The 27,432-nt window shown below is 54.6% G+C and overlaps 1 protein-coding gene across 5 annotated transcripts; it reads left to right on the top strand.

Annotated features, from left to right (window-relative positions):
- Positions 1-8,470: 8,470 nt before the first annotated feature.
- On the top strand, positions 8,471-19,170 carry CMKLR1 (chemerin chemokine-like receptor 1). 5 transcript variants are annotated; one of them, XM_049806214.1, is made up of 3 exons: positions 8,471-8,749; positions 16,812-16,938; positions 17,511-19,170. In XM_049806214.1, the coding sequence occupies exons 1-3, from the start codon at positions 8,733-8,735 to the stop codon at positions 18,597-18,599; spliced, it is 1,233 nt and encodes a 410-aa protein (XP_049662171.1). In that variant the 5' UTR covers positions 8,471-8,732; the 3' UTR covers positions 18,600-19,170. The 5 variants fall into 5 exon arrangements, with proteins under 5 accessions (XP_049662171.1, XP_049662172.1, XP_049662176.1 ...); XM_049806215.1 differs by having other exon boundaries at positions 8,471-8,737; XM_049806219.1 differs by lacking the exon at positions 8,471-8,749 and adding an exon at positions 10,623-10,678.
- The last annotated feature ends 8,262 nt before the right edge of the window (positions 19,171-27,432 follow it).

Consider the following 27,432-nt stretch of genomic DNA (forward strand, 5'->3'; position numbering starts at 1 on the left):
GCAGGATGGGGCCGTTGGCAAAGTTGGAGAGCACCAGCTAACCTCCAAAACAGTTGTCTCTGCAAAGCCTTGCTCCGTGCAGTGGCCATTGCCCAGAAATTAATTGCGAGGAAAACTGGTTTTATTGATTAAAAAAAAAAAAAAAAACAAAAAACCAACAAAACAAAACATAAAGAAGAAAGAAGGTTTTCTTATCAGTGTTTGGGAAGTTGAAGCCCTTTGCTGTTATTAAGACAAATCCAGCTGGTGCCTTAAATAATTGGGTATTTCCCGAGGGGTTTCTCAGCTGTGTCACATCGATGGTTCTATTTTGGCTGTGAGATTACAGGAATACTCACCTCTATCTGTATTTTGTATCTGTCCGCTGCAGTCCCCACACATGGGACACCGGCTGTGGGAGAAGCACAACCTGAGGATTTTTAGGGTGATGCTGAAGTGTAGCACGAAAGATGAGCCTATATTAAGCTTCAGCAGTTTCATAGCTAACGCAAGCCATGGAAGACCTGTCAGCATCATCGCTCTTCCGAGGGAGATGCTCGGCATCCAATCCCAAAGAGCTGGCAGGGCTGCGTTTAACCCCTCTCCATCCTAAATTCCCCCAGGGCCAGGGGTTGGTGACCACTGTGCCACCAAATGAAGAGCGTGAGGACCTTGGGAGAGGGCAGGGATGCTGACACCGAGCCACGTCTTTGCACCCACTGAAGTCCAGCTAAGCTTTGCACGATCTCAAGTGCCCGAGTCTTCCATTTTCCAAACCCAGAGCTTGTGGGGTTTTTTTATCTTCTGAGATGCAGATGCAAGCGGACCTGGCCTGAATTGGTTTCCCACAAAAGATGTCATGTTAAAAAAAACTACTCTGGGGGGGAGAAAAAGAGATGAATGGCACATTTTCCATGGGAAATTGTTTCAGGGCAACACGGCGCCCAGAGAAAACACTCAGTTCTGGCAAAATTAACAATTTGGGGATAAAATGGGGGCGCAGATGGGGAGAAGACCTGAGCTGATATCAGAAGCTGCCTGGACACAAATCTGTTTTAAGGATAATGTAAGCACACGGACATGCACAGCATCCCCCGTGTGCCAGCTTGCTCTGCCCATAGCAAGCCTTGGACACATTCCCTCCTGCCCCTGCTGAACAGCTGGGGGGATGAAAATCCTTCAAATTAGCTAAAGACCATGAAATGAAGGAGCAGCACTGGACTTAGAAATTCATCTTTCTGGCCCTCATGTTTCCAAACCGCCTTCCAGGAGGAGATGGAGCATGGAGGAGTTTGCTGCACTGTAACGGCATGCAAAGGGCCCCAGAGAAACCCATTTGCAAGTGTGAATCCCAAAGGATTTGGCCGTACGCTCAGGCTCTGAATATTTATGGGGAAGTGCTTGTTGGGGCTTTTTGCAGATTTATAGTGATGTCCCAAGGTGACAAATGTAATTTTACATTCACCATTAATCTTGTACAACAAAACACATGGAGAGGATCCTGCGGGGAATTCAAATTAATTGATGGAGGTGGTAGGAACTGATACGTAACTCGCTGAAAGGAGCCAAAACTGTTGTTGTTTTAATCCCTTACTTGGTGGCCTCATTTTGTGATCCCCGCTGCATCCGTATGGCTGGCGGATGGGATGAAGGGCTCACAGGACCTACCAGCGCCTGCCACCTCTCTTTCCTTGGTGGAAAAGAAAATAACGGCATTTTCCCCTTTATTAATGAAATCCAGCCAGAACCAGACCCGTTCCCTGGCACAGGGATTGCCTTTCTGCTGCAAGGGGTTTTAATCACAGTTTCTTAATTTCAGTTGTGCTGTAAAAAAGAAAAGGGAACCCGGAAGGGGAATTAAAAAACCTCTTTAAAAATGTGTCACATTAAGATGTTCATGTTTTTAACCTTGGAACCTTGTCCTGCGGATGGGCATGATGGAGATCTCCTACCCTGATGCCCATCCACACACCGACCTGGGAGCTCACGAGTCTCCGCGGCTGAAGGTTTATCCTGAAGCATCTCCCACAGCTCAGGATTTATTAAGGGTGGATCAGCTGTGTCTTTACTACAGCTTATGGCCATGACATTAAATTTCCAGAGATTAGAAGCATGAGAGAGAATTTAAATGACAAATGGGCTCGAAAAAGCCATCCAGCAGTGGGACCATCTCCTTGGGGGGAGCAGAGTATTTCAGAGCTCAGAGGTGTCTCAGCATCACTGAGAGGCACTAGATTTACAGCAAGCGGACTAGAAAGCCTCTGGGGAAATGCCGTCCAGAGACAAGAAATAAAAATAACTTTGAGAAGACAAATAAAAAGAATTTTATTTCTCCAGCTGCTCTGAGATAACAGAAATGCCCCGCTCTCGTGGCATGGTTTTGGGCTGCGGGGTGGCTCCAGGAGCCTGGGGTGGATAAAGATGCTCTGCCAGGACGATGTAGGTGCCGTGCCGGGATGATGAAGCTGCCGTGCTGGGACGATGAAACTGCCGCGCCGAGACGATGAAGCTGCCGTGCTGTGATGATGCCAGCGTGGAGGCACCTCCCTGGGAGCAGACTGTGGGTCCACCCGCCGTTGCTGCCTAATCTGTGTGGTTGCCTCTGCTCAGCAATAACATGTAACATCTATGTGTGTAACCCAAATTCTCCCTGTGCTGCTCCATCCTCAGGCACGGCTGTATCCAGCGTACCCTGCCATGGGGATAAAACGTGTCTGCCCAGACTCCTCCTCGGCACCCACCAGTGGGAACCGGCACTGCTCGGTGCTCAGGTGCTTTTTAGCCAGATATCTTAAAGAGATGAGCACTGTGCACGTGTGCCTCTCCATCTTGCTTTCCTCCTCCGCCAACTCATCAGTCTTTTTTTGGTTTAACTTCTTCCATATTGACCAAGAGAGGTCTTGGACACAATGCCAGCAAGGGGGGAGGAAAGTCTCCCTCATCCATGCAACACCAGCTCAACCCTGGTACAAGACATCAGAGCAGCCCTCCCCAGAGAAAGGCAAAGAAACCCATGGCCGGGGTGATGGTTTTTGGATACACCCCAGGGCCTGTGTCTTTTCAGTGAGACCAGCCTTAAAAATCCAGGGGCTGAGGTGTGAAATTTAAAATGGCACTAAATAGGTTTTTTCTCCCCAGGCTGGGCTGGTTGAAGGCAAATCCCCTGGCAGCTCAGCTGCAGCCTGGGGAGTAATTCTTTTGTACCCTCAGAAATTCATCTCCCTGGAAAGCCCCAGCATGTGCTAATTAACCCTGCAACCTCAATAAAAAGGGGGCATGACCTTGCCAGCACTGGTTGTGCCCTGTGATGAAGTTAGTCCAGAGGTTGGTGCTCAGCTGGGGATGGGGGGGAGCTGCTGCCCTCCTGGGACAACCCTCTGCAGGGATGCTGTGGTGGGGGCTCACACCGCCTTTGCTGGGGATGGGGGCTGTGACCACCGTGGTTGCCCCCCAAGTTGCGGGGCTGGAGGCAAATTGGAGATGCTGAATTGGAAACCAGGTAGGAGAGACCGTCCCTGAATGTCCCCTGTAAAGCAAAGGTGAAATGGAGCTGGGTTGAGGCTTTTGGCTCTACACAAAGCCCCTGAGCTGGAGCTGGGCTGTGAGCCTGGGGCTGCGGTGGGGACCCTGAGCATCCTCAAGGCTGTGACCCAAGGAGCTTTGCTGGGTCAGATGCTGCTGGTGATTCCTCATCCTGGACCATGAGCTCTAGGTATGAACTTCTGGGGGATGCCTGTACGGGGAGGCTCCCAGGGAAACCTGTTGCATGTTTGAGCCTGGGAATAGTGGGACTGTCCCCAAATATCAGCTTCAGCCAGGATCTCAGTTTGTTTTTCCAGTTCCTCACCAAAGGGCTATTGGGCATGTCACTGTTTGGGGTGGGGTGTAGTTTCTGAGCGCTGGAAGAGCAGTGCCCGCAGAGACGGGCCAAAAGCAGGTTGGGGTGGTTGCCAAAGGAAGATTTCATTCTGTGAGAGATGAAGCGTGTCTCTGGCACAGAGGAGATGTGCCCCGAGCAGGGCTCTGCAGGAGGCAATGGGGCAAGAGCCTGCGCTGCCTCCAGGGATGTGCCAGCCAGGGCCACCAACCTGTGCCCCTGTCATTGCTTGCCTGCAGGGCAGCTACGGTACGTACAGGGCAGGCAAAAAGCAAAACCCAAACCAGTCCCATGGTTTTGTAACGTATCAAGCTGCAGGAGAGAGAAAAGCAGACTAAAGCTGTGTGGATGCCCAGTGTGGACACACCAAAGCCTTTAGCTCTGCCCCTGGGGACAGATGAGGTGAGCTTGGCTCGCGTTTCGATGACCTGCTTGTTACTAATTGCTTCCTTGGCAGAAGTCAGAGGCCGGCGGGTGTGAGCGGGGCTGGGTCACCCGCACCCGAATTGGGGAAGCTCTGCCTGTGGCTGCAGGCAGGGAGCCCGAGGCAGGGTGCCCTGTCATGCTGAGGATGTTTCATCTCCTGCTTTTCATCTCGCCTGCAATGTCCCCTAATTCCCGCTGGAGCTTATTCAGTGCACTGAGCCTCTAACGAGCCCAGGGGAATGAAGCACTGTGTGCAGGAGCCTGGTGCTGGTCCTCGACTCTCCATTTACAAAAGGAATTGCTATTCCCCCTTGGGTTTTACTGCTCCAAATAATTTTCTTCGGTGGAAACATGTAGGAAACTCTTGCTCTCACCCGCTCCCATGTAGGTCTGGGCAGAGGCAGGGTCTCCCACGGAAAAGGCGTGAGGCTGGTTGATGGTTCCTGCTGAGCAACAGCATCTGCTCATCACAAACTTTTCTTGCTCTCTTGGGGACAGAAAGTGATTGTTGGCGAGGAGAGACAGATCCCAGAGTGCTGCTAGATCTGAGTGCTCCCCGTGCCTCAAAGGGAACCCCCCCAAGACCTCAGCTGGGATTTGATGCAAAGAGCTACGTCTGCTCATAAATACCAGTCCGGGTGACATCCTGTCTGTCACCTGCTGGGGGCTTGAAGGCAAGAAACAAGTGAATTGATAATGCTGGAAAGGATGTCCTGGGCTGGCATTTAAAAATAAAATGAGGTTCCAGTGCTCAGCAATCCCTCATCCCTGCACCTGGAGCTGTTGGTGGCCCTTGACAGCTCCTGCACAAATCAGAAACCACCCATAAATCGCCCAGTGTGGGTGCATCCATCACTCCCCTGGCTCAGCCACTCTCCCCAGGGGTGAGCTGTCATCCTGCCCCCGCGGCACCTTCTCAGCCTGTTTTGGGATGAAAGCGGGTCGGTGGTGGCCAATGCACGGGGGTGTCAATGGGGCAGGGTCCTGCTGGCAGCAGAGCTGTGCACCAGGAACATTTGCAACCTGTTGTATCAGCCCTGCTTTGCAAAGGGTGGGTTTTTTCAGGTGCCAGGGTGGGGGAACAAAGGGCAATGCTGGAGCCATACCCCAGCCCCATGAGTGTGCATTGCTCTCCTGCATGTGCCACTCATGTTTCTGAGCATGGCTTGAGTACCTGACAGTGCTCTGCAGAGGGAGGCACAGCCTGGGGAAAAAATGCTGCAAAATTGGAGTCAGATGGAGGTGTGGAAGGTGCCAGGAGTACTGCGGGCAGCGGTACCGGGCGGGTGGTTTGGGGCTGAAACAGCAGCTCTGTGGGCAAGCCTTACATCCCGCCACCGGTGCAGGGATGTCCTGGCCGGGCTGGCCCTGTCCTGCCCATCCCAGCGGTGGGATGCAATGCCACACGGTACCTCCCACAACCAGCAGCACCGTTTACAGCCGTGGGACTGCAGTGGGTTTCGGCAGCGTTGTCCCAGCACAGACATGGCTGTGCAGAGTCCTGCTGGGTTCCCGTGCCACGTTGCTATTTATAAGCCCTGAGTTGCACAAGGTTGGGACTGTTTTTCCCGTGATTGTATCAAATCAGCGAAACAGGGAAAGCGAGCAGTCTATTTGACATCCTGTATGTGGGCTTTTTATTTGTGCAATGAGTTTTCATTTCCACTTGAATTGCAAGGCAGTAATGGGATACGTAGCTCATTACCGCAGTGGGTCGTGAAGCCAAGAGCAGGAGGGGTGAGCTCCCCACAGCCCGCCCGTGGGAAAGGCAGGACAACGGTTATCTGTGGGGATAAACCCAGCCCTGAAACGGGGCAGGGTTTGGGTCTCGGAAATATGGTGGGAGCCCCGTGTTGTGTCCTCACAGCCGAACCCAGCTCCCTTTCCAGCCATTTCATGTGGTTTTTCTCTATGGCTCTGGCCGGGGCGAGAGAAATTGCTTCTGAATAACGGAGAAAGCTCCCCTGGAGAGGGAAAAGCTTCATGCAATTTCTTCCACATTAAGTGTGACATCTGCTTCGGGATGACTCAGGCGGGTTCCCACCACCCGCACAGGAGAGGAGAGGAGTGTCAGCACCCACACTGGCTGGGTCAGATCTGCTGGGCTTGGTCCTTTCACCCTGGTTCAGCAAGGAAGTGTTTGCGGGTTTATAATAAGTCCAAATCAAGCAGTTCCTGATATCACTGAATTTATAGCTATAATTGCTTTGCTCAGTGTGGGTGGCACTCGGTGTGTTTGCCAGGGACGTGACGGATGCCAAAGTCTCCGCTGGCTTTGGTGCTCAGCATCGCCGCAGGAGCTGCCAGCCCCGTGCCGGTACATCGAGCTGTTCCCCATGGCTGTTCCTGCAATGCCATGGTGTTTCTGCACAGTCACCATCCCTGGGAATGGGGTGTTTGTCCACTGCTGTTTGCAGTGGTTTGCTGAGCAGGCTATGCTGCGCGCCTCAGAGGGAAACCCCAAACCGCAGCGCAGGACAAACGCTCGGGATATGACATTTTATCCCAAGTCAGCGTGTTTTTAACTTCACTGCCTTGCTAAGCACAGGAATAAGTGTGTGCGAGTAGGATTCTGCATCCTGCCTTGCCCAGTGGAAATGGCAGGTGCCTGGGAAAGGACTCAGTGGCAAGGGGATGGACTGATCCTGCCCAGGCACATGGCTCAGCTCCCTCCCCAGTGCTGTGGGGTCAGCAAAGCTGGAGGAACCTCAGCTCTAAGGGACCCCTCGGTGCTGCCAGGCTGTCTGTCATTGCAGCACGGCATCCCTGCGGCGCTGTGCCCTGACGTCAGCCCTTGGCAAGGCCACATGCAGGAGCATCCGTGGCCAAACATCCTCAGCCCCACCTGTAGTGGTTTTTCAGAGCCCCTGGCTCCCACCACGCTGCCTGTCCCATGCATGGGCTGCATGCCGCCCGGCACTGCCTGGACCGTGCATCTTTTCAGGCCTCATCCAGGAGCTGGTCTGCAGTCACACTGTTTGACTCCAGGCATACTGAAGGACATAACATTAGTTTGCGGTTATTTTTCCCCCCTTGCTGGCTTGGTCTGCAGGATGCTTTGCGGGCTGTCTTTACAGCTGAGGATAATTAATTAACCCTAATTAATTACCCTTCATGTATGAACACCCTTTCTGCTACGGAGATGGGTGAAGTAGCTGGTGGCAAACCCAGGGCAGTGCCAGTGCTGCTTGAGCCAGCGCTGGTGTGTCCTGATGGGGCGAATCCTGCTCCTTTGCCGGGCTGCGTCCTGCTGGCAGGAGGAGAGTAAAACGGGGCCATCGCCCCCAAAGCTCCTTGTGCTTCCGAGGCGATGCCTTGGCACCCAAACTGCAGGGACCCAAATCCTGTGCTGGTTCTTATCCTGGCTAGGTTAAACGGTGGGCCTGGGGTGGCCGGGGCTAACACGGGAGCTATGTGGGGAAGAAAGGGATTTTCTTGGTGCCACATCAAGCGTGGAGTTATCCGAACCTCCTGCTCTGCATGGATGGGGGGGTCAGCGCTCCCATACCGGGGGCTGCCTTAGAAAACCTCCCGGTCTCCTCCCCATTTGGGGCTGGGGAGCCAGGCTCCCCCCGAACCCCACCCCTGTGTCCAGCCTTGCCTGTCCCTCCTGCCTGGGGGAATCCAGTGCCTCTCACAACCCCGCCGGCACCCCCCAAAAAGACTTTTTTTGCATGTGTTAATGGGGCTGGGCGGTGGTGATGGAGCTGCTACCCCAGAGCCCTGCCATGGGCTGGGGAGCTGGGGCTGGGGGTGCTGCCTGGAAGCAGCTGCTGCATCCTGATGGTAATGAAAGCCACCGGGGAAACCAGCCCCTGAGCAGCAGCGACGGCATTTGGGAGCCAGATTTGACGAAGGGAAGTGACTCAACGTCTTGGAAGGAGTTGGGGGCGGTTTGGGGGGGGGAAGGAGTAGAGGACAGCGGGTGACCCAGGGTGGAGACAGTGCGGTGGGGTGGCTGGCAGCCACCTGCCTCCTTTTGGGCTCCCCAGCCGGGGCCGGCATCACTCCGGAGCCTTCGTTAGCTCTCGTTAGGGCTGTGTGCTCCCAGCTGGGGGGGGGGGGGACGGGACAGGAAAGGAGGGCCCTTGGGAAGCAGCTTGTTGCTTCCTCGTGCTGGGTCGCGGCAGGATCTGGGCCAGCGTTCCCAGCTCCCGGCGTCACACCCTCTCCCAGCTGTTGCTCGCAGAGCATCGTGCTGCCAAGAAACCCCGGCGATGGATGCTGCTGCGACTCCTTCCCCCTCCCCTCGCCCTTAAAACCAGCGGTGATCGGCACTGTGCCTGCGCCTGGCCCCGCTGCACAGGGGTCTGCACGGGGATGAAAGCCTGCTCGTGTCCGGTGAGCCTTCAGCACTGGGGTTGGGCTGAGCAGCTCCTCTTCCTCACCGGTCGCTGGTACCCCGACATCGTCCTTCCCAGCATGGAGCAGTGGGAGAGCGTGGCACTGCATGAGGTATTTGGAAAGGTCACTGGAAGGCTCGAGAGAGGGATACTGGGGGCACTGGGGTGTGTTACTCTGGGAGAGGGCAGGATGGGTCCTGCCGGCAGAGTGATGGGGTAGAGCCAGCCCATGCAACGCGCTCCAGCCAGGACCATGTTTCTCGTGGTTTTTATTGCTTTGGGGAGTGAACTGCATTTACCGCTGCTGTGAGGGGACTGCTTCACCCGGGCACATTGGGGTGCAAAGGGTTTGCATCCCACTGGGGACCTGTCGCACGCCACAAATGCCACAAGCATAGCATACTATGCAGCTTGGCTGGCACCCAGCACCCTGTGGAGCTGCTGCCCCATCCCAGGGGTCCCGCAAGCCCCTGGAAGCGGGACACTAGCATGTTGGTCACCAGCCGCCTGGGTTGGCACGCCCCCACTCAGTGCAGATGTCTGGACATTTTGCGTCTCTTCTCCTTTCTCCGGGCTGGACCTGCTGATCCGGGTGCATCAAGTTTCCTCCTGATTCAGCTGCGGGCGATGTTGCAACATGGCGTTGTGCAAAGGCGGACATTGGTCTGGGCTCCAATTCCTCTTTTTCAGCTCCTGCGGGAGCTTGGCCACATGCGATGAGGGTTAATGTCCCCACCTGCGAGGGCTATGGTGGTCGGCACAAGCTTCCCAGAGGCACCGTTCCTCACTGGGCATTGCCCACTGTCCCCTGGGTCACAGCTGGGTGGCAGTTTTCCAGTTGCGGTTCCGCCAGCTCTGAGGAAATTCTTCTTTGTGCGTGGCTTGAGAGCCAGAAAACACACCAATATTGGTGATGGTGAGCAGGTGAGGGCTCTGCCCCAAGCTCACTGCTGGCTCCCATTGAACGTGATGCTCCCGGCACAGGTGCGCAGTGCCAGATTTTTGTCCAGCCACTGCATGTGCATGTATTTTTTTGTGTGTATCTCCCTCTGGATGGGCTTCCCTGGCTCGGGGCAGAGGTTTGCGGCTGTCCAGGCTCAGCCCGCGCTGGATCACCGGACGCACCATGCATGCCGCGGGCAACTGCCACCTACTTGCAGGCACAGGGCCGAAGCCAGGCTGGCACTTGGCTGCTGCCCCTCTGCTTGGGGTCCCGGTGCAAACCAGGATGGGCTGATTCATCGCCGGGAACTCGCTACCAGATCCAGATCCACCTCGGCATGTGGGGCACAGCTGAACGAACAGCTGGGAACAGGCAGGACTGGGTGAGCGTGCCGGAGGGGACAGCATGGTAAGGGGGACACACGCTTCCCTTCTGCCACGCACCCCAGGGACGGCTTTGGGTTACCCTTCTCCTGCGTGTGCGAGGCCAGGAGCATCCCAGGTGGTGGGGCAGGGACGTGGGAGTCCTGTGGGCCAGCCCGGGGTGGAGGTGCCCCATCCCAGATCGCAGGGGACTCTTTGGCTATGCTCTCCCATCACCAGGAGCTACAAGACCATGGATTTTTTTGCACCAGCGAGGGATGACCAAAGCCTACCCAAGGGGTCCTGTGGGACTCCTGAGCCGGCTGCGGGCAGTTCAGGGGCCGTGGCGGATAGGACACAGCACCGAGGGCAGTCAGCTGCCCCGTTCCCTCTCCGTGTCCAGCTGAACCGTGCAAGAAAGCGCCTCTACCCAAAGTCCCCCACATCCTGCTGCCGAGATCGCTTCCCCCTTCCCAGGCACTGCCCGTCCCCGCGCCGAGCCCAGCAGCTGGTTTATGCCACCGGCTGCAGTTTTGTGTTTTTTTTCTCGTCCTTCCATCGGCAATACGTGGGCGTCCTCCTTGGGGGGAGAAAGCTCAGCAATATCCACGGCATCCTCCGCTCAGATGCCAAAATGACATAACCCCAGGGTCATTTGCATGCCAGCCCTAAGGAGGTAATAGAAGAAGCAGAGATGTGTAATCCAGCCTCCGTGTGCTCAAAACCCCTGGGGATTTATCAAGCTCAGGTAAATACCTCTGGGTTTATATACATATGAGTTTATTTTTATATATATTTGGGAGGGAGGATTTGGCTGCAGCTGGCTGGAAATCATTGCTTTGCTCAAGGGATTTGCAACCAGTTGAGGTTTTTTGTTCCCCTGTTATTATAAAGTAGGTTTGGGTTTTGACATGGCATAGGATGGCGGGGGGTGGTGACCTCTGGGGTCCCAACATGTGCTGCACGTTGGGACCCCAGAGGTCACTGCCGCCTGCCGTCCTATGCCCAAACCCCTATTTTTTCTAATTTTCCATAAATTCCCCAGCTCTTTTGGAGGTGGGGTTTGCAGCCTGCGGTGATGGGAGCCCCCGCAGTGGCTTTGCAATGTGGGAAAGCTGCAGGGAAAGGAGAGGAACTGGGTGTGAATTTGGGGGGGTGGGAATGGGGAATGTCCTTATAGCATGGCCGTGTCACCTCGGTGAGGACAGGGAGAACAGGGGGCTTTTCTTCGCTGTACTGATCAGCATGCAGCTGGAAGCGCGGCACGCAGCTGCAAGCCGGAGGCTGGAGGATGCTCTTGGGGATCCGGGGTGACTTTCTCACTTGGTGGGGGTTGAGCTCTGCCGGACCCAACCGTCCCCCATCCCTGGCACGGTCACATCCGTCCCTCCGGCAGCAGGAGGGACAGACCTATTTCCTTTTTCTTGGTTTCCTTCCTCTTCGTACCCTCAAAATCCTGAACGGTTGAGAGCAGCCAGAGCAGCCCCGCAGGTGGTATGCGAGCTGCTGCCTTTCGCCTCTACACAGTGTCCCCAAGATGTGTGCTGGCTTTGTCCCCAAGCTGCTGTGCTAAAGCCCGGGCCATAGTTAGGGACATCCTCGCTGGGCTGAGGCAGGTCCTGGAGCCCTAAATGGTTTGAAAATCCCCTGGGATCACTGCGTTTCATGCCCTACCCTACCCGCCTGGGCTGGTGCGATGCAGCAGGGAGGATGCTCACAAAAAGGGAGTTTTATTGGCCTTTTTATTGCCTGCAAAGTGCCAGGATACCCTAGGATTAATAGCAAACTATATATAAAAAAAAAAAAAAAAAAAAAAAAAAAAAGGAGAGAAGAGGAGATGAAAGAACTTTTATTAGCTTGGAAGCAGCTCCAGTCATCTTAAGCAGCACAGAAACACAAACTGTCCTTTTTAAAGAAAATCTTTGCCTGTGTAGGTACAAACGCCCAAGATTTTCCCCTTTAATACTCAACCATTCACAAGAACAGAAAGGACGGGGAGCAAAGGGCTGGACTTTTACTAACGGGGTGGTTCTGGACAACCTGGGCACTTTGTGCCAGGGAAGGACAGGTTCCTTTGCCCGGCTCCTGTTGGAGTTTCACCCTGGTAAGAGCCTTGCATGACCTGCATTTAGAGGTTAAGCACCAGTTTCTGGCTGGATTGGGGCACGCTCACCATCGGGTGACCCCACACCATGGCTGGGGGCAGCTCAGGGAGACCCATCCCATCCCGACCCGTCCTGTCCTGCGCAGCCTGGCCGGCTCTGCCCAGATAAACACTGACTCATGCTGTTATTCTGTCCCACCCTGGGCACAGCCAGCTTTTTTAAGGCTGCCTTTTCCAGCTATTCCTTTTTTTTCTCATTCACATGGGCGGGGGACAAAGCCTTAACTGCTATGCGGGGAGCAGCCAGGGGTGCCGAAGGCTGCCAGGCATGGGGGTCCCGATGGAGCGAGGAGGCTCTGCGGCAGTGAAGCAGGGATGTGTCTGAGTGCCATGGAAGCAGGTAAGGCTCAGGCTGCCTGTCCGTCCTGCAGCCAGCCTTGGGGCAGAGCTCGGTGCCTCAGTCTCCCCTGTGGGGACTGGCTTTGCCCCCTCCCTTTGCCTTGGAGGTCTGCTGCTGCTGGTGACTTGGAGGAGTTCTGGGGGAGCTGCCAGCCTGAATTCTCACTGGCAGGAGCCCGGGTGCTCGGCGTCAGGCTGTTGTGGATGCCCAGCATGCTGCTGCCTCTCCTGTGGCATCCTGCATCCCTGTCCCCTTCCCAGTCCCCTTCTCAGCCAGATGGAGCTGGACAGAGGGTTCAGGGATGGGCAGCAGGGCTGGGACCGTGGCCAAGGAGCAGCTTTTGGGCAGGCCAGGGCTCGGGGTTTTGGAGTGTTGTGGTCTAAGCTCTCTTTTGATGGGCACGTTGTTGGTGGCCAATTTACCCTGAGGCTCCATCCCCGGGCATCCTTCTGGGGACCAGGATGCTGTGCAGCATCTCTCCCTGCAGCAGCTGTTGCCATGGCAATTGCTGGCTAAAATAAGGGGGAATTGGTACCCAGAGCTGCTTTCCCATGCCTTTTTTCTTCTTACCCCCGCCCCACCAAGTGCTGGCAATCCCCCACATGGGACTGGACGCTGCATCCCAGCAGGGACGTCCCTCCCATGTAACCCCAGGCTGGAAAAATGTGGCTGCCAGAGGGACGGATGGGGTGGCCTCAGGTGCCAGCTTAGGATGGGGCATGCATCCGTATTCCCTAGGGCATGTTCCCACTGACAGCAATGGGAGCTCGCTGTGCTCAGGATCCAGCCTGCAGGGTGGCACTCGAGCTCAACCAGAGCAATAAGCACCCACGGGACTAGGACCAGCGTCTGCCATAGGGCGGGGGGGAAATCCAGGGCTGCGACAGGGCTCAGAGGGGACTGGTGCTAGCAGGTCAAGGGGGACATCAAGATGCTGCGTCGCCCCGTGCCCTTCTCAAGGCTCTTCAGAAGAGCAACCATGTGTTTTCCCCAAAACATCTGCCTGCAATTGCCATCTCTCATGGAGCAGGGCTGTGCTGGGGCTGCCTGCACCGCGTGGGCAGCCTGGCTGCCTTCCTCCCACGCATGCCGGAGGAAGTGGGTTTGAGTTTGGGGTGCACATGGGACCTCGGAAACCACTGCTGGGAAGGAGGGGAAATGCTCAAATGCAAAAAAGGAAGAGCAGCTGCCTGGGGGCGGCAGCAGCTGTGCAGGCAGTGGTGCAGGCAGGGGCACAGAGCACAGGAGCTGGCAGTGGTGAGCAGAGACCACCCATGTCATCCGCCTGCTTCCCAGGGGAGTTTCTCTGTCCTGCCCCTGGATGTCCCTTGCACCCTTAGCACCCAGCGGGTGCTGTGGGAGGACAAGCACTAACCCAAGGGCACCCCCAGTTTCCCCAGTGCTGGGGGAGTGCTTGTGGGGACCCCTGCAGAGGCACACACACTGGTCCCAGCCCAGTTTCATAGCATCATGCGGGTAAAAGCACGATGCACTTTGACAGCTCAGGCAGGATCTTGTGTGCTTAAAAGCTGGTCTGCTTATTTTATTTGATTTTATTTGATTTCCCCCCCCACCACCACCTGTATCAATACCTCCAGTAAAAGCATTGCCCGCAGGCATCAGGGGGAGGCAGAAGGCAGTGCTGGCAGCCTGCCTGTCTCTGTAAATGCCTGGTACAGGCAGCTGAGAGCTTGGGCAGCACCCGTGCCCGGGCGGTACCCGCTGCTGGGGGGGGCTGAGCATCCCCTGCCCTCCTTGGGCATGTCTGCATCCCTGGCGTACAGATCCAGCCAAGCTCCCCCCATTTCCCCACAGCCCCAGTCACATCCGTCCCCCGCCTGTCTGGGCTGGCCACGGAAGAGCTTTTGCCCAGAAAAGCTTGATTTGAACATTTTCTGCTGTTCTCTCCGCTTCCTGTTGCCTTCCCAAGAACAACATCCCTGACCTCATCCTCCCCCGGTGCGCACTGGGATGCTGCCGATGTGCGAGCCGCCCGTTGGGAATCCCACCCCAGCGCCCACGGGCCGGACTCAGCCTTCCCTGGGTACCAAGACAAATACAGCTGCGGGAATGATGGGGCTGTCGGTGGCTGGCTGGACTAAAAGGTTATTTTGGGTAGATCCTGTGCTCATTTTTGTTGAGGTAGGAGGACAGAGATGAATAGACCGAATGGAGAGCAAAGTGGTTTTGGCTCGAGCCTGGTATTTTCAACCCAGAGAGGAACATTGAAACACCCTTATGATTATTATGTGGCTTTTTTTTTTCCCCCCCCAAACTTTGGGGGTTTTTGCAGTGAGAAATGGGGAGGTTTCACACAGCCACCCCTCAGAGACTCCATTTTTGAGAGGGTTTTGGGGATGCAGGTGGGAATTTGCTGGATGATTTTCCAGTGGATCTGGGCTTCAGCTCCTGGTGCCTATCTCACGCCTGGTGCCCAGAGCCATCCTGGGAGGTTCACAGCAGGTTCAGCAGCTGCCTGTCTGCTGCCTTGGGGTTTGTGATAGCTCTGCATGAGCCCTGGAAACAAACCCATCATCTGCCAAACCCCATGGGGAAGTAGAACCCTGCTGCTCCTGTTGCTCTCCAGCCATCCTCACCCCCCTCATCCCAAGCAAGGACCAGGGCCACCCCGCTGCCCAACCTGGTAGAGGTCTGGGGGGGTTCTTTTACATCACCTGCCTTGTTTGTCTGTCTTGAGAAGGGCAAATGTTAAAACAAACAAACAAAAAAAAAAAGTGAAGGGAGGATGACAGCAAAATAAACACACAATTCAAATAAATAATCCATTAAATACAGCTTTGAAATGTCAAGCTGAATGTCATTGTACTCACTGGACTCAGTGATTAAAAAATAATAATAAAGAGGAGATTTTACATTAAAAATATAGAAGTGGGCACAATTGGACAGGAGCCTGTAAAGCTGCAGGAATCCCTCCTGCCCGCCCCGGGTGCTGTAATGAACCCGGGGTCTGGCTGACCTCATGGTGATGAGGGGCAATGGTCCATCCCTGGGGGTCCCTCACTCACCCCATGGGTGACACCAGGGTGGAAATGGCAGGTGGGTGGCATTTCTGGGGGGTTTCTCCTCAGTGGCAGAGCAAGTTCCAGGAGCTTTGGGGCTCTCTGGCCAAGGGTAGTGTGGTGGGATGGGATGGGATGTGGTGGAATGGGATGCAGTGGGGTAGGGTGGGATGGACACGGCACTCTGGGCTCCTTCACCTTTCTGCAGCTTTGCCTTTGGAAAGGTGATGACATGAAAACTGCTGGTCCGTAAAGGCAGCGGTCAGGATGGCTCATTACCCAGGAACATTAACAGTCAGCGCTATAAGAGCCAGTTCTGCTGATACTGTTACTGCCACCGGATCATCAACTTTAATTCATGCTTTTGATGATCAAGGTTTTGCTGGGGCAAGGCCTCCTTCCAGCTCAAACTAATTCACAAGCTTTGCGCTAAAACCTTATTTATTCTGGCTGCTTATTGTCTCCTGGAGCTCGGCAAGGCGGGGAGGCAATGGGGCTGTGATTTAAGCCACCGGCTGGGGACTCTGCAGCAATGGGAGCAGCAGCAATTGCAGGAAGGAACCAGAGGAAAAGCCCAGGGAGAAACAATAGGTTACAACACAAACACCATGGGGATTTCAAAGCACGGGGACCTTGGAGCTGAAATGCCTGAAGACAGGAGAGTCCAGCCTGGATGGGCAGAACCACATCCTTCCCGCAGGGACAAGGTTGGATGCGATGTCCCATGCCGGGGCTCACATAGATCTCGCCCCTCTTGCCACGGCTCGCTCCAGCGTGCTCACGCTTTGCTAATTGGCTGGGGTGGCTCTTGGCTTTAACCCACTGTGACTGTTCATGGGCAGTGGTTGAACCCATTTAACACAGGGCTTTAAGTGGCTGGTGGAGACCGGCTTCTGATTGTGGGAAATGACGCTGTTAGTTACCACAATTAACATTTTAAAACATGCAGGGCACTGATTTAATCAGAGGAATAACCGTATGAGAGTCCAGGCACCTCACCATATTTATGGCTTTAATTGTTTATAATAACATTGCTGTGGGCTTGATTGTAGGGTTCTTTGCATCTACCTACTGATGCTGGCTCGCGGCAGGTGCTTGTACCGAGTGTACATTACAGGATTTCTGGACTGGGTTATCCCAAAAACTGCTGGGATCATGACAGGACCCCAACTTCACCAGATTTGTGGCGGAGGGGGTCCCCAGGCCAACACAGCCCCCTCAAGGCGTGGGGCAGCACCAGCCTGCCAGGGAGGCTGCACAGGGTTAAATCATGGCAGCGGCTGAGTCTCTCTTTCCTCCCTTAACCCCACATCCGAGGGTGAAAGGCCTTTGTTTGATCTCAGCTTTAATATTATAGCTCCGTCCCTAGACCTGCGTGGAGGGAGCTGCCTTTGTGCTGTGGGACGCTGAACCACCACCTCTCCCCCCATCCTGCCAGGCATCCAGCTGCGCCGGGAGCACGGCGGCCGCACCGGAGAGGAGAGGTGAGACGGTGTAAATGCCACTTTCACCAGGCCAGGTGCCTGGCATCGGTGGGGTATGTGGTGAGCTGCTTGCTGGATTTTTAGTCCAATTTGCTGGGTGCTCAGGAATAAAAAAGAGAAGAGCCATAATATTTTGCAGATTGGAAGGTCTCAAAGCTGTTAATGAGCTGTTAATAAGCATCATCCTAGTTTTTCCCCTGGAGGTAGGCGTGTAAAAGACATTTTTTGCAGGATGAGGCTACAGCCACATCCTGGTGGAGATGAGGGACTGAATCACGTCCTGTGGCTCAGGGAGCTGATCTCTCTTGGTCGGGGGGTGAAAATCCAGGGAGGAACCACGGGAGCATCTTCCCCTGGGGCCAGCGGAGGGGTCCCCATGGGATCCCCCGTACCTGCGTGCTCTGTCCCCTCTCTCCATGGCCCCTCGTGCCCATGCACGTTGCAGGGCTGGCATCCCTCCGGCAGGCTGTGCTCACTGTGATTAACACCATCTGTTTGCTCAGCAGAAACACACAGAGAAACATCACTGGCCGGAGAGCCCGGGACTGACCAGGCTGTAGTTTTTTTTACAGACAATGGCGCTTTCCAATTTGTCCAACTACTTGGATGATGTTGATAACTACAGCGACTACCCAGATTACACCTATGAGGAGACCAGCAGCGTGTGGACAGACCCATCCTACGAACCGAAAGACATTGCGAGGATCCTCTCTGTCATCATCTACAGCGTGTCCTGTGTGTTGGGCATCCTGGGGAATGGTCTTGTCATCGCAATCATAACTCTGAAGATGAAGAAGTCAGTCAATGCCATCTGGTTCCTCAACCTGGCTGTCGCCGACTTCCTCTTCAACATCTTCCTGCCCATAAACATTGCTTACACGGCTATGCGGTACAACTGGATCTTTGGGACAGTCATGTGCAAGTTGAACTCATTCCTCCTCATCCTCAACATGTACACCAGTGTCCTTCTGCTCACCACCATCAGCTTCGATCGCTATGTGTCAGTGGTTTTTCCTGTCTGGTCTCAAAACCATCGGTCGACCAACCTAGCATATTTAGTTTGCTTCATTATCTGGACCGTTGGCATCATTATGAGCTGCCCATCTCTTGTCTTCCGAGACACAGCACAAGCCCGCAACTCCGTGATTTGTTTTAGCAACTTCTCCCTCTCCAGGAATAAGTCTTACCAAGCCCTGGCACTAATGAGGCACCGAACGGTGAACATCACCAGGTTCCTCGCCGGATACATCCTTCCCATAACCATCATCACTTTCTGCTACATCGCCATTGTCTTCAACTTGCGTCGAAACCGCCTTGCCAAGTCCAAAAAGCCTTTCAAGATCATCATCACCATTATAGTTACCTTCTTCCTTTGCTGGAGCCCCTACCACCTGCTGAACCTCCTAGAAACAGAGCCCGACATGATCCCACGCTCAGTGTTTGAGATCAGCATCCCCATAACCACAGCGCTTGCTGCCTCCAACAGCTGCATGAACCCGGTCCTCTATGTCTTCATGGGCCAGGACTTTAAGAAGTTTAAGGTCACCATCCTTTCCAGACTGGTGAATGCCCTCAGTGAGGAGACAGGCCACTCCAGCATCGTTCACAGGAGCTTCTCCAAGATGTCTTCAATGACTGAGAAGGAGATGACAGTCCTCTAAACTCAACCTGGATGCCTGCAGGAGGGCCATAGTCCTCTGGTGTTGCCCATGCCCATCACTATGATGGTGGCCACCCTTGCAGTGGCCCCTGGTGTGGGATGAGCATAGTCCAACGCTTTCCTATAGTGTATTCTTTGACTTGTCTTGCTGCCTGGGGGCTGGCAGGTGTTGGAGAACACTGCTCTGTGCACGTGGAGAAGATACAACCGCCCTTAATCTTTCTTTGCGGTTGCAAAGATGATTGCATTGAAATATTTAAGAAAATATTTCAGGGCATTCCTGTCTAATCTGTGCATTGCCTGGCCTGACAAGGCCATTCATGCCATTTCCAGAGACATCGTTATGGGGAGATTGGGTGGAGGCTGTGTCTGGGAAGGCACATCCACTGCCAGGCTCCCAAGATGGGTGGCTGAGTGAGCACGTGCCGTGGATGATACCTGCTATGACAAAACTGGTGACTCTCTTCCTATGTCCTATGTATGCATATAGCTACTCATGTTAAAGTCCTAAAGTATATTGGTACTAGCACAATATGTTTTTAACTGTTGTGAGCACTTTGTACCCAGAGAGGCCCTGGGAATTGTCTTCATAAGAGGGGTTTGAATATCTCAACCTCAATGAAGCTGGAAGTCTCGCATGTCTTCTAAAAGTGATCCAGACCCAGGGCCACCTGCCAGGGTAGGGATTGGGCTAGTGCATGGGGTCACCGACATGGAAAACTGGGAGAAAAAAGAGGGAAAGATTCATTTGAAGTGTCTTTTGAACAAACCCCACTTTGATGGGCACGTTTCATGTGGTACATTTTGCAGAGCGATTTGATGCTTGGGGCCGTGAGTCCCAGCAGCTCCTTGCAAAGTGCCTGGGTGGCACTGGGGACCAGGTCCATGGGCTGGGCACTGCAGTGCTGGAGGAGGACTTGCTGTCCCCTCCTGGATCCAGGTGAACCCGAAGACTGGCTCCATTGATGGCTGCTCCCTGGTGTGATCAGTCGGTCCTATGGGAAGATTTTGTCTCTTCCCGACCAGGCAGCAAGCCCATTGCCGGTGGGAGACTCTGCCAACGCACACAAATCTCTGCAGTGAAGGATGAGCCAAGCCACCGTCTCTATCCAATTTCATGCACAGTTAATTTGGGAGTTCCTTCACTGTTTGGGCTTCTTGACTATGACACCGGTGTCACGGTTATTTATGTGTTGGTTTCTCCATGTCACCCATAGCCTCTCACTCCCAGGAAAGCAAGGAACAACCGAGTCCTCCACCTGCGCCGGGAGCCAGAGCAGAGCTGATCCCTGGAGCCGGGTTCAGGCAGTCCCCAGTGGCACCAGGGGCATTTCAGAGGGTCCCTGGGGGTCCCAGCCCACGCGATGCGTGGGGCAGTTTTGTGCAGGAGCCGGCACACTGGCAATTGAGAGTCTGCTCACAGGTGCCCGCAAAGGCTGAGATATTTATTTATGGCTTTTTTTAAAAAGACAAAAAAATGGAAAAAAAAGTGCAGAGGCAGCTCCCAGGAAAAGGCACAGAGCTATTTACAGGATCCCGTCAGCAGCAGATCATGCCAGACACAGATATAAACCAAATCACAAAGCCCCAGTAATTGAGCTGCAACCCTGAGCTGCGGGAATGCCGCGGATAATAGCAGACGCTATGGTGGGAGCTCGATTTCAGACGGATTATCAGGCATCCCCTCTGCCCCCCGCACTGTCTGGCTGATCTACCTTGATCTGCATAGCGTCGTTAGCGTGGCATGATGGGGAGAGAGGGGAGCACCTGCACCCCATGGAGCTGTCGGTATGCTCCTCTCCCATTACATGGGAGCAGAAGGACGAGGTACTGCCTGCAGCATCCCTGCCCAGCGCTGCCTGCATCTCCCCGGGATAGGGATGCTGATGGATCTGGTGCGTTTGGCTGCAATTTTGGTGCTGCCAAATGGTGTGTGCTGGGGCATACTTGTCCCCCACACCGGGCCAGGGAGGTGCCCATCCTTGCTAGGGTTGCGGGAGATGCTGCAGATCCGGTCTGCTAAAAGTGGGGTGCAGAGGGGTGGGGGGATTTATCCTGAAAATAAAGGGTGTCCAGCCTGAACCCAGAAGGGGAACACAGCAGGGAGATGGGGATTATAAGGGAAATTAATGGCAGATTGGTGACTGCCACCTGTTGGGTGCTGCTCTCAATAACACAGGGTCCTGGGCACTCAGCACCCAGCTGCAAGTGTCTTTGCATCTCCTCGGGGCTGGGGACTGGCAGGCTGCGCAGCACCAGCTACTTGCCCAGGGAGCAATGCCCTGTCCCTGGGCTGTACCGTGTGCCATGGCTGAGCCTGGGGCTGCTCCCGGTGCTGAGCTGCCTGCAGGGACCATCCACATAGTTTATTTCCCCACAAAACCTGTGCACAGTCCATAGCCTTGGAAGACGCTGTGACCAAGGAGGCTGCAGGGGAGGAAGGCTTTGAGGCTCCCCTTGCTCATGTTACACAGTATTTAATTACCTGCTGAAAGATCGCAGGGTTCCTGTTAGCAGTCAGATAGGACAGATGGGATTGACAGGGCAGACAGACAGACAGCTGCTCAGGGAGGTGAGGGGGACACGCAGAAGTAGCAGAGGCAGAGTAGGAGCCCAGAATCTGTTTGGGGGACAGGGGGAATGGGGTGAACCCTGCAGCCAGCAGCCACTGATGCTTTTTGGGCTCAGGGTTTGGGGCAGCTGAAGAAGTGGGGCGAGAAGCAGCTGGTGCTGCTGGGACAGGACCCCAGGACGGGTTTGGGGACAGAGTGGGTCAACGTGCATGGGACAGGGGGGAGCTGGGCAGCCTGTGTCCCCCCCAGGACCCAGCGCCATACTGTTGCCCCTCGGTCCGGCGATGTGATGCTCCCAGGCCATGCTGGAGTGGGGATGCTCCTCACTAATTTTCGTGGCTGGATTTTGCAAGCCCATCTATTATTACTGCAAACAGCTTTCCAAAAAAAAAAGTGATGACTTGGTACATAACCTTGGGTTAAATCATCATTATAATGACAGCTTGGGAAACCTAATATTTGAGTTCGTCCCTGTAGCTGTTTGCCTATTTAATAAAAAACCTGGTTTACATACAAATACCCCCACTACATGCTCAAGCTCGTCACATGGAGCAGGAAGGATCCCAGGACTTTTCAGTAAGCAGTCGCTTCCTAGTGTATATTCCTGATCCCCAGCATTGAATTTGGGACTGCAGGAAAGCAGCCGGGAGTGGAGGGGCATGGGGATGCGCGGCTGGGGCCAGCGACTGAGGTGGGAGCATGGTGCTCCGAGCCTCTCATATGGGAGATCTTCCAAAGATGCTCTCTGTGGGTTTCCCCCTTTAATTTGTCCCTGAAGAGGCCAAATGGCTCTTTAAGTGGGGGGGGAAGTATCTGTGCAAAAAAAAAGGCAGCTGAAAGAGCATTGTTTCCCCTGCGCCTGCATGCGGCATGAGCCCTGCAGTGGGGGCCTGTGTCCGCTCCCCGTCGCCTGTTTTGTTAATCTGTGCACCGAGCCGCTGCCAGCCTCTCCCCCAGGTTCGTGTCAGCCCGCCGTGTTCTCTGTCAGATAAGATCTGGCAAACGCTCTGTTATACTGATTTGAAAGAGGAATTATTAATGCCAGCTCTGAGATGGAGCTCTGTGTGGGAGAGCTGTCTGCGTCTCGCCCAGCGGAGGCTGGTTCCCCCATCAACTCCTGCACCCCACGAGCCCCCCGCAGACCCACGCTGTCCTGGGGGCTGTTTTGGGGGGGTAGAGCAGTGGGGAGGGGGTTGCCTCCTGCACCCCAGCTGGCTTCCAGTGCTCTGCCCCCTGCACCCCACCGTCCATCCAGACACCCCTGGACAAGCAGCATGTTGCTGCTCCATCCCCTCCCTCTGCTGGTTCCCCCCGTCCCGGCAGGGTTTGGGATGAGGATCGGGAAGAGAAGGGAAAAATCCCCCGAGTTTTGCCTGCTGGACCCTGTAACCCATCAGGCATTGAGTGAGCCTCCCCAGGGAATATTGGTGATTTCTGTTCCCATGTCACCTGTCGAAGCAGGCAGTAAACAGATCAAACAGAGGGCATTAAAAATGCATATATACAAAACAGAAACAGGGCAGAAATATTCATCATAAAACTTCAGCAGCAGAACCGCTCAGTGCACACGAGCCTCTTATCCAGACTTTTCTTTCCCTTTCTGCAACATGGCAAAGAAATGCAGCTCAATATTGCCCCAATTCCTCTGATGTTGCCTAAATACTACAGGCATACCCCGGCATCTCGCAGAGTGGGCAAAGATGCATCCTTTCAGCTCTCGTATTTTTTTGCAGTGCCATACATTTTGTTCATCCAGGGGACGGAAGCTCACCCTGCAGTGTTGACTGCAGTCCCCTGTGGTGATGGGAAGGTCCAGTATATTAAATTGTGGGTCCTCGGATGCTTCCCGCTGACCCTGGTCTATCCCACTCCTGCAGGGACTGATAGACTCGCAGCTCAGCTGGGAGATGTCCTTAGCTATGAATTAACACCATCCTCTTGATTAATGCCAGCAGGAGGCTAATGACACTGCAGCCAACTTGAGCACGATGTGCAAAAACTGTAATTAGCATCCAGGGAAGGGGCTCAGCAGGACCCACAGCTCCAGGACCGGCTGCCGCGTCCAGCCCTGCTCCATGCTGGCGTGGTGGCAGCTGCCCAGCCGGGGTCTGCGGCCCCTTTTGGGGCAGGAGTTGGTGAAATCAGTAACTGCGGGTGCACCTGGGTTTAGGATCTAAGAGCCAAGGGGTGAACGGGATTCAGAGCCACCACCATCTCCATGAGACCTGCAATTAAGGCTGTCATGGGGATTGTGATTTTAGGATAGGTCAGGGCTGGCCAGCAGGTTTGGGAGCTGGGACAGTGATCCCTGGCCCAACAACCCCATGCCCAGCCCCAAGACCTCGACCCCCAGCCCAGGACCCCCAGACCTAGCCCAAGACTCCCATCCCTGGCCCAGGACCCCAATCCACAACCCCGGGACCCCATTCCCCAGCCACAGCCATCCCACCTCTCCCTACCCCACGAGCCCATCGAAGTCCCATGTGCCCCACGCGCTGTGGGGCTCAGCACGCCCAGAACCCCAGGGACGGTGCTGCAGCATGCTGGGGGCCCACGGCAGGACCGGTCCTTGCCCAGCGCATCCTCGCCGGGTGCCAAACCTGCCTCATGCCTCTCCATGCCCCCTCCCCACTGCTGCCTCCCCATAATTACCCGCCGCTCGCAGAGCCCCAAAACTTGGGGCTGGGTCTCATTTCACATGAGCAGTTGGGAAATCACTCCAGAATATACCAAAATTATTCCTGTGGAACACACTACCATTGTTAATGACTGTTCTTTTTCAATTAGCTGTCATGGCCCTGAAATAAAGCTGTGCTTTCCTTCTCCAATAAATCACTCCCTTTATTTGGAATTGGAATTAAGAAAAAAAAAAAAAGAATAAACATGTTACCCTTTCCCTTTCCTTGATGCCAGGTGGGTTGGAGCCATGTTTAAATTATCTCTGCTGCATTCAGGCAGATTGTCAACTGTAAATTTTATGGAAAATAGTAGAGCCGATAAATAAACATGCTTCTTTTGTCAGGGATGAATATTACTGCTGCTCCGATTTATAACTCGCATCTCCTCTACATTATAGAGCTTTTGTGAAGGTGCTGTCACAGCTTCTGTATTATGCTGTTGAGGTGGGTTATTTCCCTCTCATTTAAACAGCAGCATGAACTTTGTGTGTGATTTAATTTGGGAGGAAGGGGAGCCACTTCCCTCTGACCTGCTCTGAGCCCCCCAGCATCATTTGCATCACTGGGGTCATTGCCCAAAACCCCCTGAATTCACCCCAAAGGGCCATCCACTACCTTTGCCGGGGAAAGGATCCCTGGCCCGAGCTGCTCTCCGGCATCATCTCCTCTGGCATCCTCTCCTCCAGCATCTTCTCCTCCATCACAGGGACAGGCCTGCTGAGCGCAAAACCCACATGGAATTGGGGGAAATGCAGGGAATTTTGGTGCAGATGCTGTTGCTAAGGCAACGACTGAGTAACCCATCCAGCCCGGGAGGGAGGATGCTGCAGTCTCCACCAGCGCAGGGCCGGGGAGGCAGGAGAATGCTCCTGGGGATGAGAGATTGCAGAAAATAGATGATTTTTAATGCAGGAAGCCGGAGGAGGGTGGTCAAGGTCACCCCCCCTCCAGCAGCCCCCAGTCCCATGCTGGGGCCATGCAAGCTGGCTGCTCCCACCCAGGGATGCTTGGGGCTCGCCCAGGCTGAGTCAAGTGGAAAGATTCACTGCTTTTAAAAATCATCATGGAAACGCTGAGTGTTGCCTACCCTGCCTGCACATTTCGGTGCTCTCCGACGAGCCAGGCTAATGGCATTACAGAGGCAGCCGAGCAGGGCGGCTATTAAATGTCAAGAGCTTTGCACATGAAAATGATGCAGAAAGGATGGTTGGCTTCTCTTTCCAGGGGGAATATAAATTTTATTATTGCATGCCAGTCCCATGTGGTAAAAAAAGTAGCCCGGCATTTAATGAATAAATAAAAATTTAAAAATAAAATAAAATAACCCTTCCACTTCTGCTTGCGGCTTGGCTGTGCGTGCGGGGAAAGCAGCTGCCGGCAGGACGGTGAATGCTGCTCCTGCATTAGCCAAGATCGAGGCGAAGGCACGGACCCTTGTAAGCCGGGGGTGCACGTGTGTGCGTGTGCAGCCAGATGTGCAGCACTCACAGGGAGGTAATGATGTCCAATTGCTCCATTTCATTGCAAATTAAAAAAAAAAAAGCAATTGTGGTAAAATAAAGGCATTAAGCTTCAGCGAACCTTAAAGCCATGAGGGGCAAAAAAAAAAAGAGGTAAGCTGGTCCTGCTGGTGCTCAGGGAGCTTCCTCTGTCCTTTTGCTATCAGATCTGAAGGGGTTTGGTGGGGGCGGCGATGCCCCCCTGGGCTGTGCGGATGGGGCGATCCCTGGGCAGGGGGTCCCCGTGCTGGCAGCAGCCCCCCCTCCCCGCTCCCCACGGCTCCCCTTCCGCCTCACAACCTGCAGCCCAGGACCCTGAGCGTGTTGGCTGCACGTGATGTCATCTCTTAATTGTTTTATCTTGGAGATTAATTGGCTTTGGGGGTTTAATTACTTCTGAGGGGTGGAAGGGAACACTGCCCCTCCCTCAGACAATGCCTGTCAGAACAAATCACGCCTGGCTTGCGTCTTGATCGCTGCAAACCCAGCACTATAAAAGAAAAAAGGGACTTCACGAACTCCAGATAAGAGGGCAATCGGCCAAGAGAAAAGGAATAAATTGCACTGAGCCTGCTCTTGCTCCAGAGCCGAGGAAGGATGGGATGCAACGGGAATAAAGCCCGCAGTAAATCTCCCTGCTCCCACCACGCACCCGAATAAACCTGTCTTTAAGGACACTATAAAGGTAATAAAACTCCCAAGAACGAGCCACTTTGGTTGCATTGTCAGTACTTTAGATGCAGGAATAACATTAATGTGATTAAAGACTGGGGCAGAGGAGCCGTCCGCCAGTCGCTCCCATGTCCCGGGGGACATCCAGCCCCTGCTCTGGGACGGGTGGGGGGTGCCGGAGTCCTCGGACAGCCCCACAAATACACAGGAAGGCAGAATAACAACAAAAACTCTCCTTTAATAGCTGGATTGACCTGAGGATTTGTTCTGACCGAGGTAGGCAGCCCCAGGGGCCACCAGGAGTGGAGGAGCATGGGGTCAGCTCGATTCCCACTGCTGGGACAGGACTCACCCACTCTCCTAGAAAACCTCCAGCCATTTGTCAAGGGAATAGTTAAAAACAGGGCAGCTGCTCCCTATAAACACATTCGCCCACCTCCGTGCAAAGAAACGGGGACCGGGAGCCCCCCAGCCCTGGCATCGCTGCCCATGTCCGCTCTGCATGCACGTTAGAAAAATATATTTTATTTAAATTCTCCTTTTTCTCCGTGGAGTTTTCTTCTCTCTCTTTGAATATAGATTGAGCGGTGTCTCTAGATTTCAATCTGTGCATGTATTTCTATCAAGATCAAGAGTTAAAAGACAATCGTTAAATACCTAATTCTAGAAAAGGCTGCGTACAATATATGGCTTTTGCACCTACATCCAAAGGGGACTTGCGGGCTGGAAGGAGGGGAGGGAGCTCGTTTACGGCAAAAGTCAGGACAGGGTCGGGCTGGGAGGGTGGCGCGGGGCAGGGGGACAGCTGGGGACGGCATGCAGCTCTGCACAAAGCCAGCCTGGTGAACGGCTTCTTCCCAATGCGCACGGAGATCCTTTGGTTTCGCTTGCTTGTCAGCAGGCAGCGGGCGAGGGTGTGGGCATCGGGGGGGGACGACCCATTGTGGGACTGGATTTGGCCAGAGCGACACCAAAAAGCTCAGCCCCAGGATTTGCTCCCTGCTGCCTCATGGGTTTGATGTGGCTGGGCTGCAGCATGTGGCACTCAAAACTGCTTCTGGGGGGCTGTTCTGGCTCGTGAGCTTTTGAAATGATGCACTGACGAGCTTGTGGGTCCCGTAAGCTCTTCTGTCCAGGGCCAATGTCCCCCTCTCAAGCATCGCCCACATGCGTGGGGCTGGCTCCCACCCGCAGCCTAGGGCTGAGGTTGCTGCAGCCCCCTGGGGGGGGCCAGGGGCTCCCCCAGGGCACCGGGGCTGGAGCAGCAACATTGCCCGGTGCTGTGGCTGGGGATGCCAGCTTCGCCCCAGGGACCGCCTGTCCCCAGGCTCGGGGAGGGTCCCTGCAGAGCCAAGGGACAGTGCACAGGGGACACACGGCCACCTCATTTGGAGGCATCGCTCTCCCCAGCG

The sequence above is a fragment of the Accipiter gentilis genome, chromosome 7, assembly GCF_929443795.1.
Source record: "Accipiter gentilis chromosome 7, bAccGen1.1, whole genome shotgun sequence".
NCBI classification, from domain to species: domain Eukaryota; kingdom Metazoa; phylum Chordata; class Aves; order Accipitriformes; family Accipitridae; genus Astur; species Astur gentilis.

What these genes read in the sequence shown, in the direction of transcription:
- CMKLR1 (XM_049806214.1), top strand. An exon ending in GGCCGCACCGGAGAGGAGAG is followed by an intron (nt 16,939 to 17,510) that starts GTGAGACGGTGT and finishes TTTTTTTTACAG; the next exon opens with ACAATGGCGCTTTCCAATTT.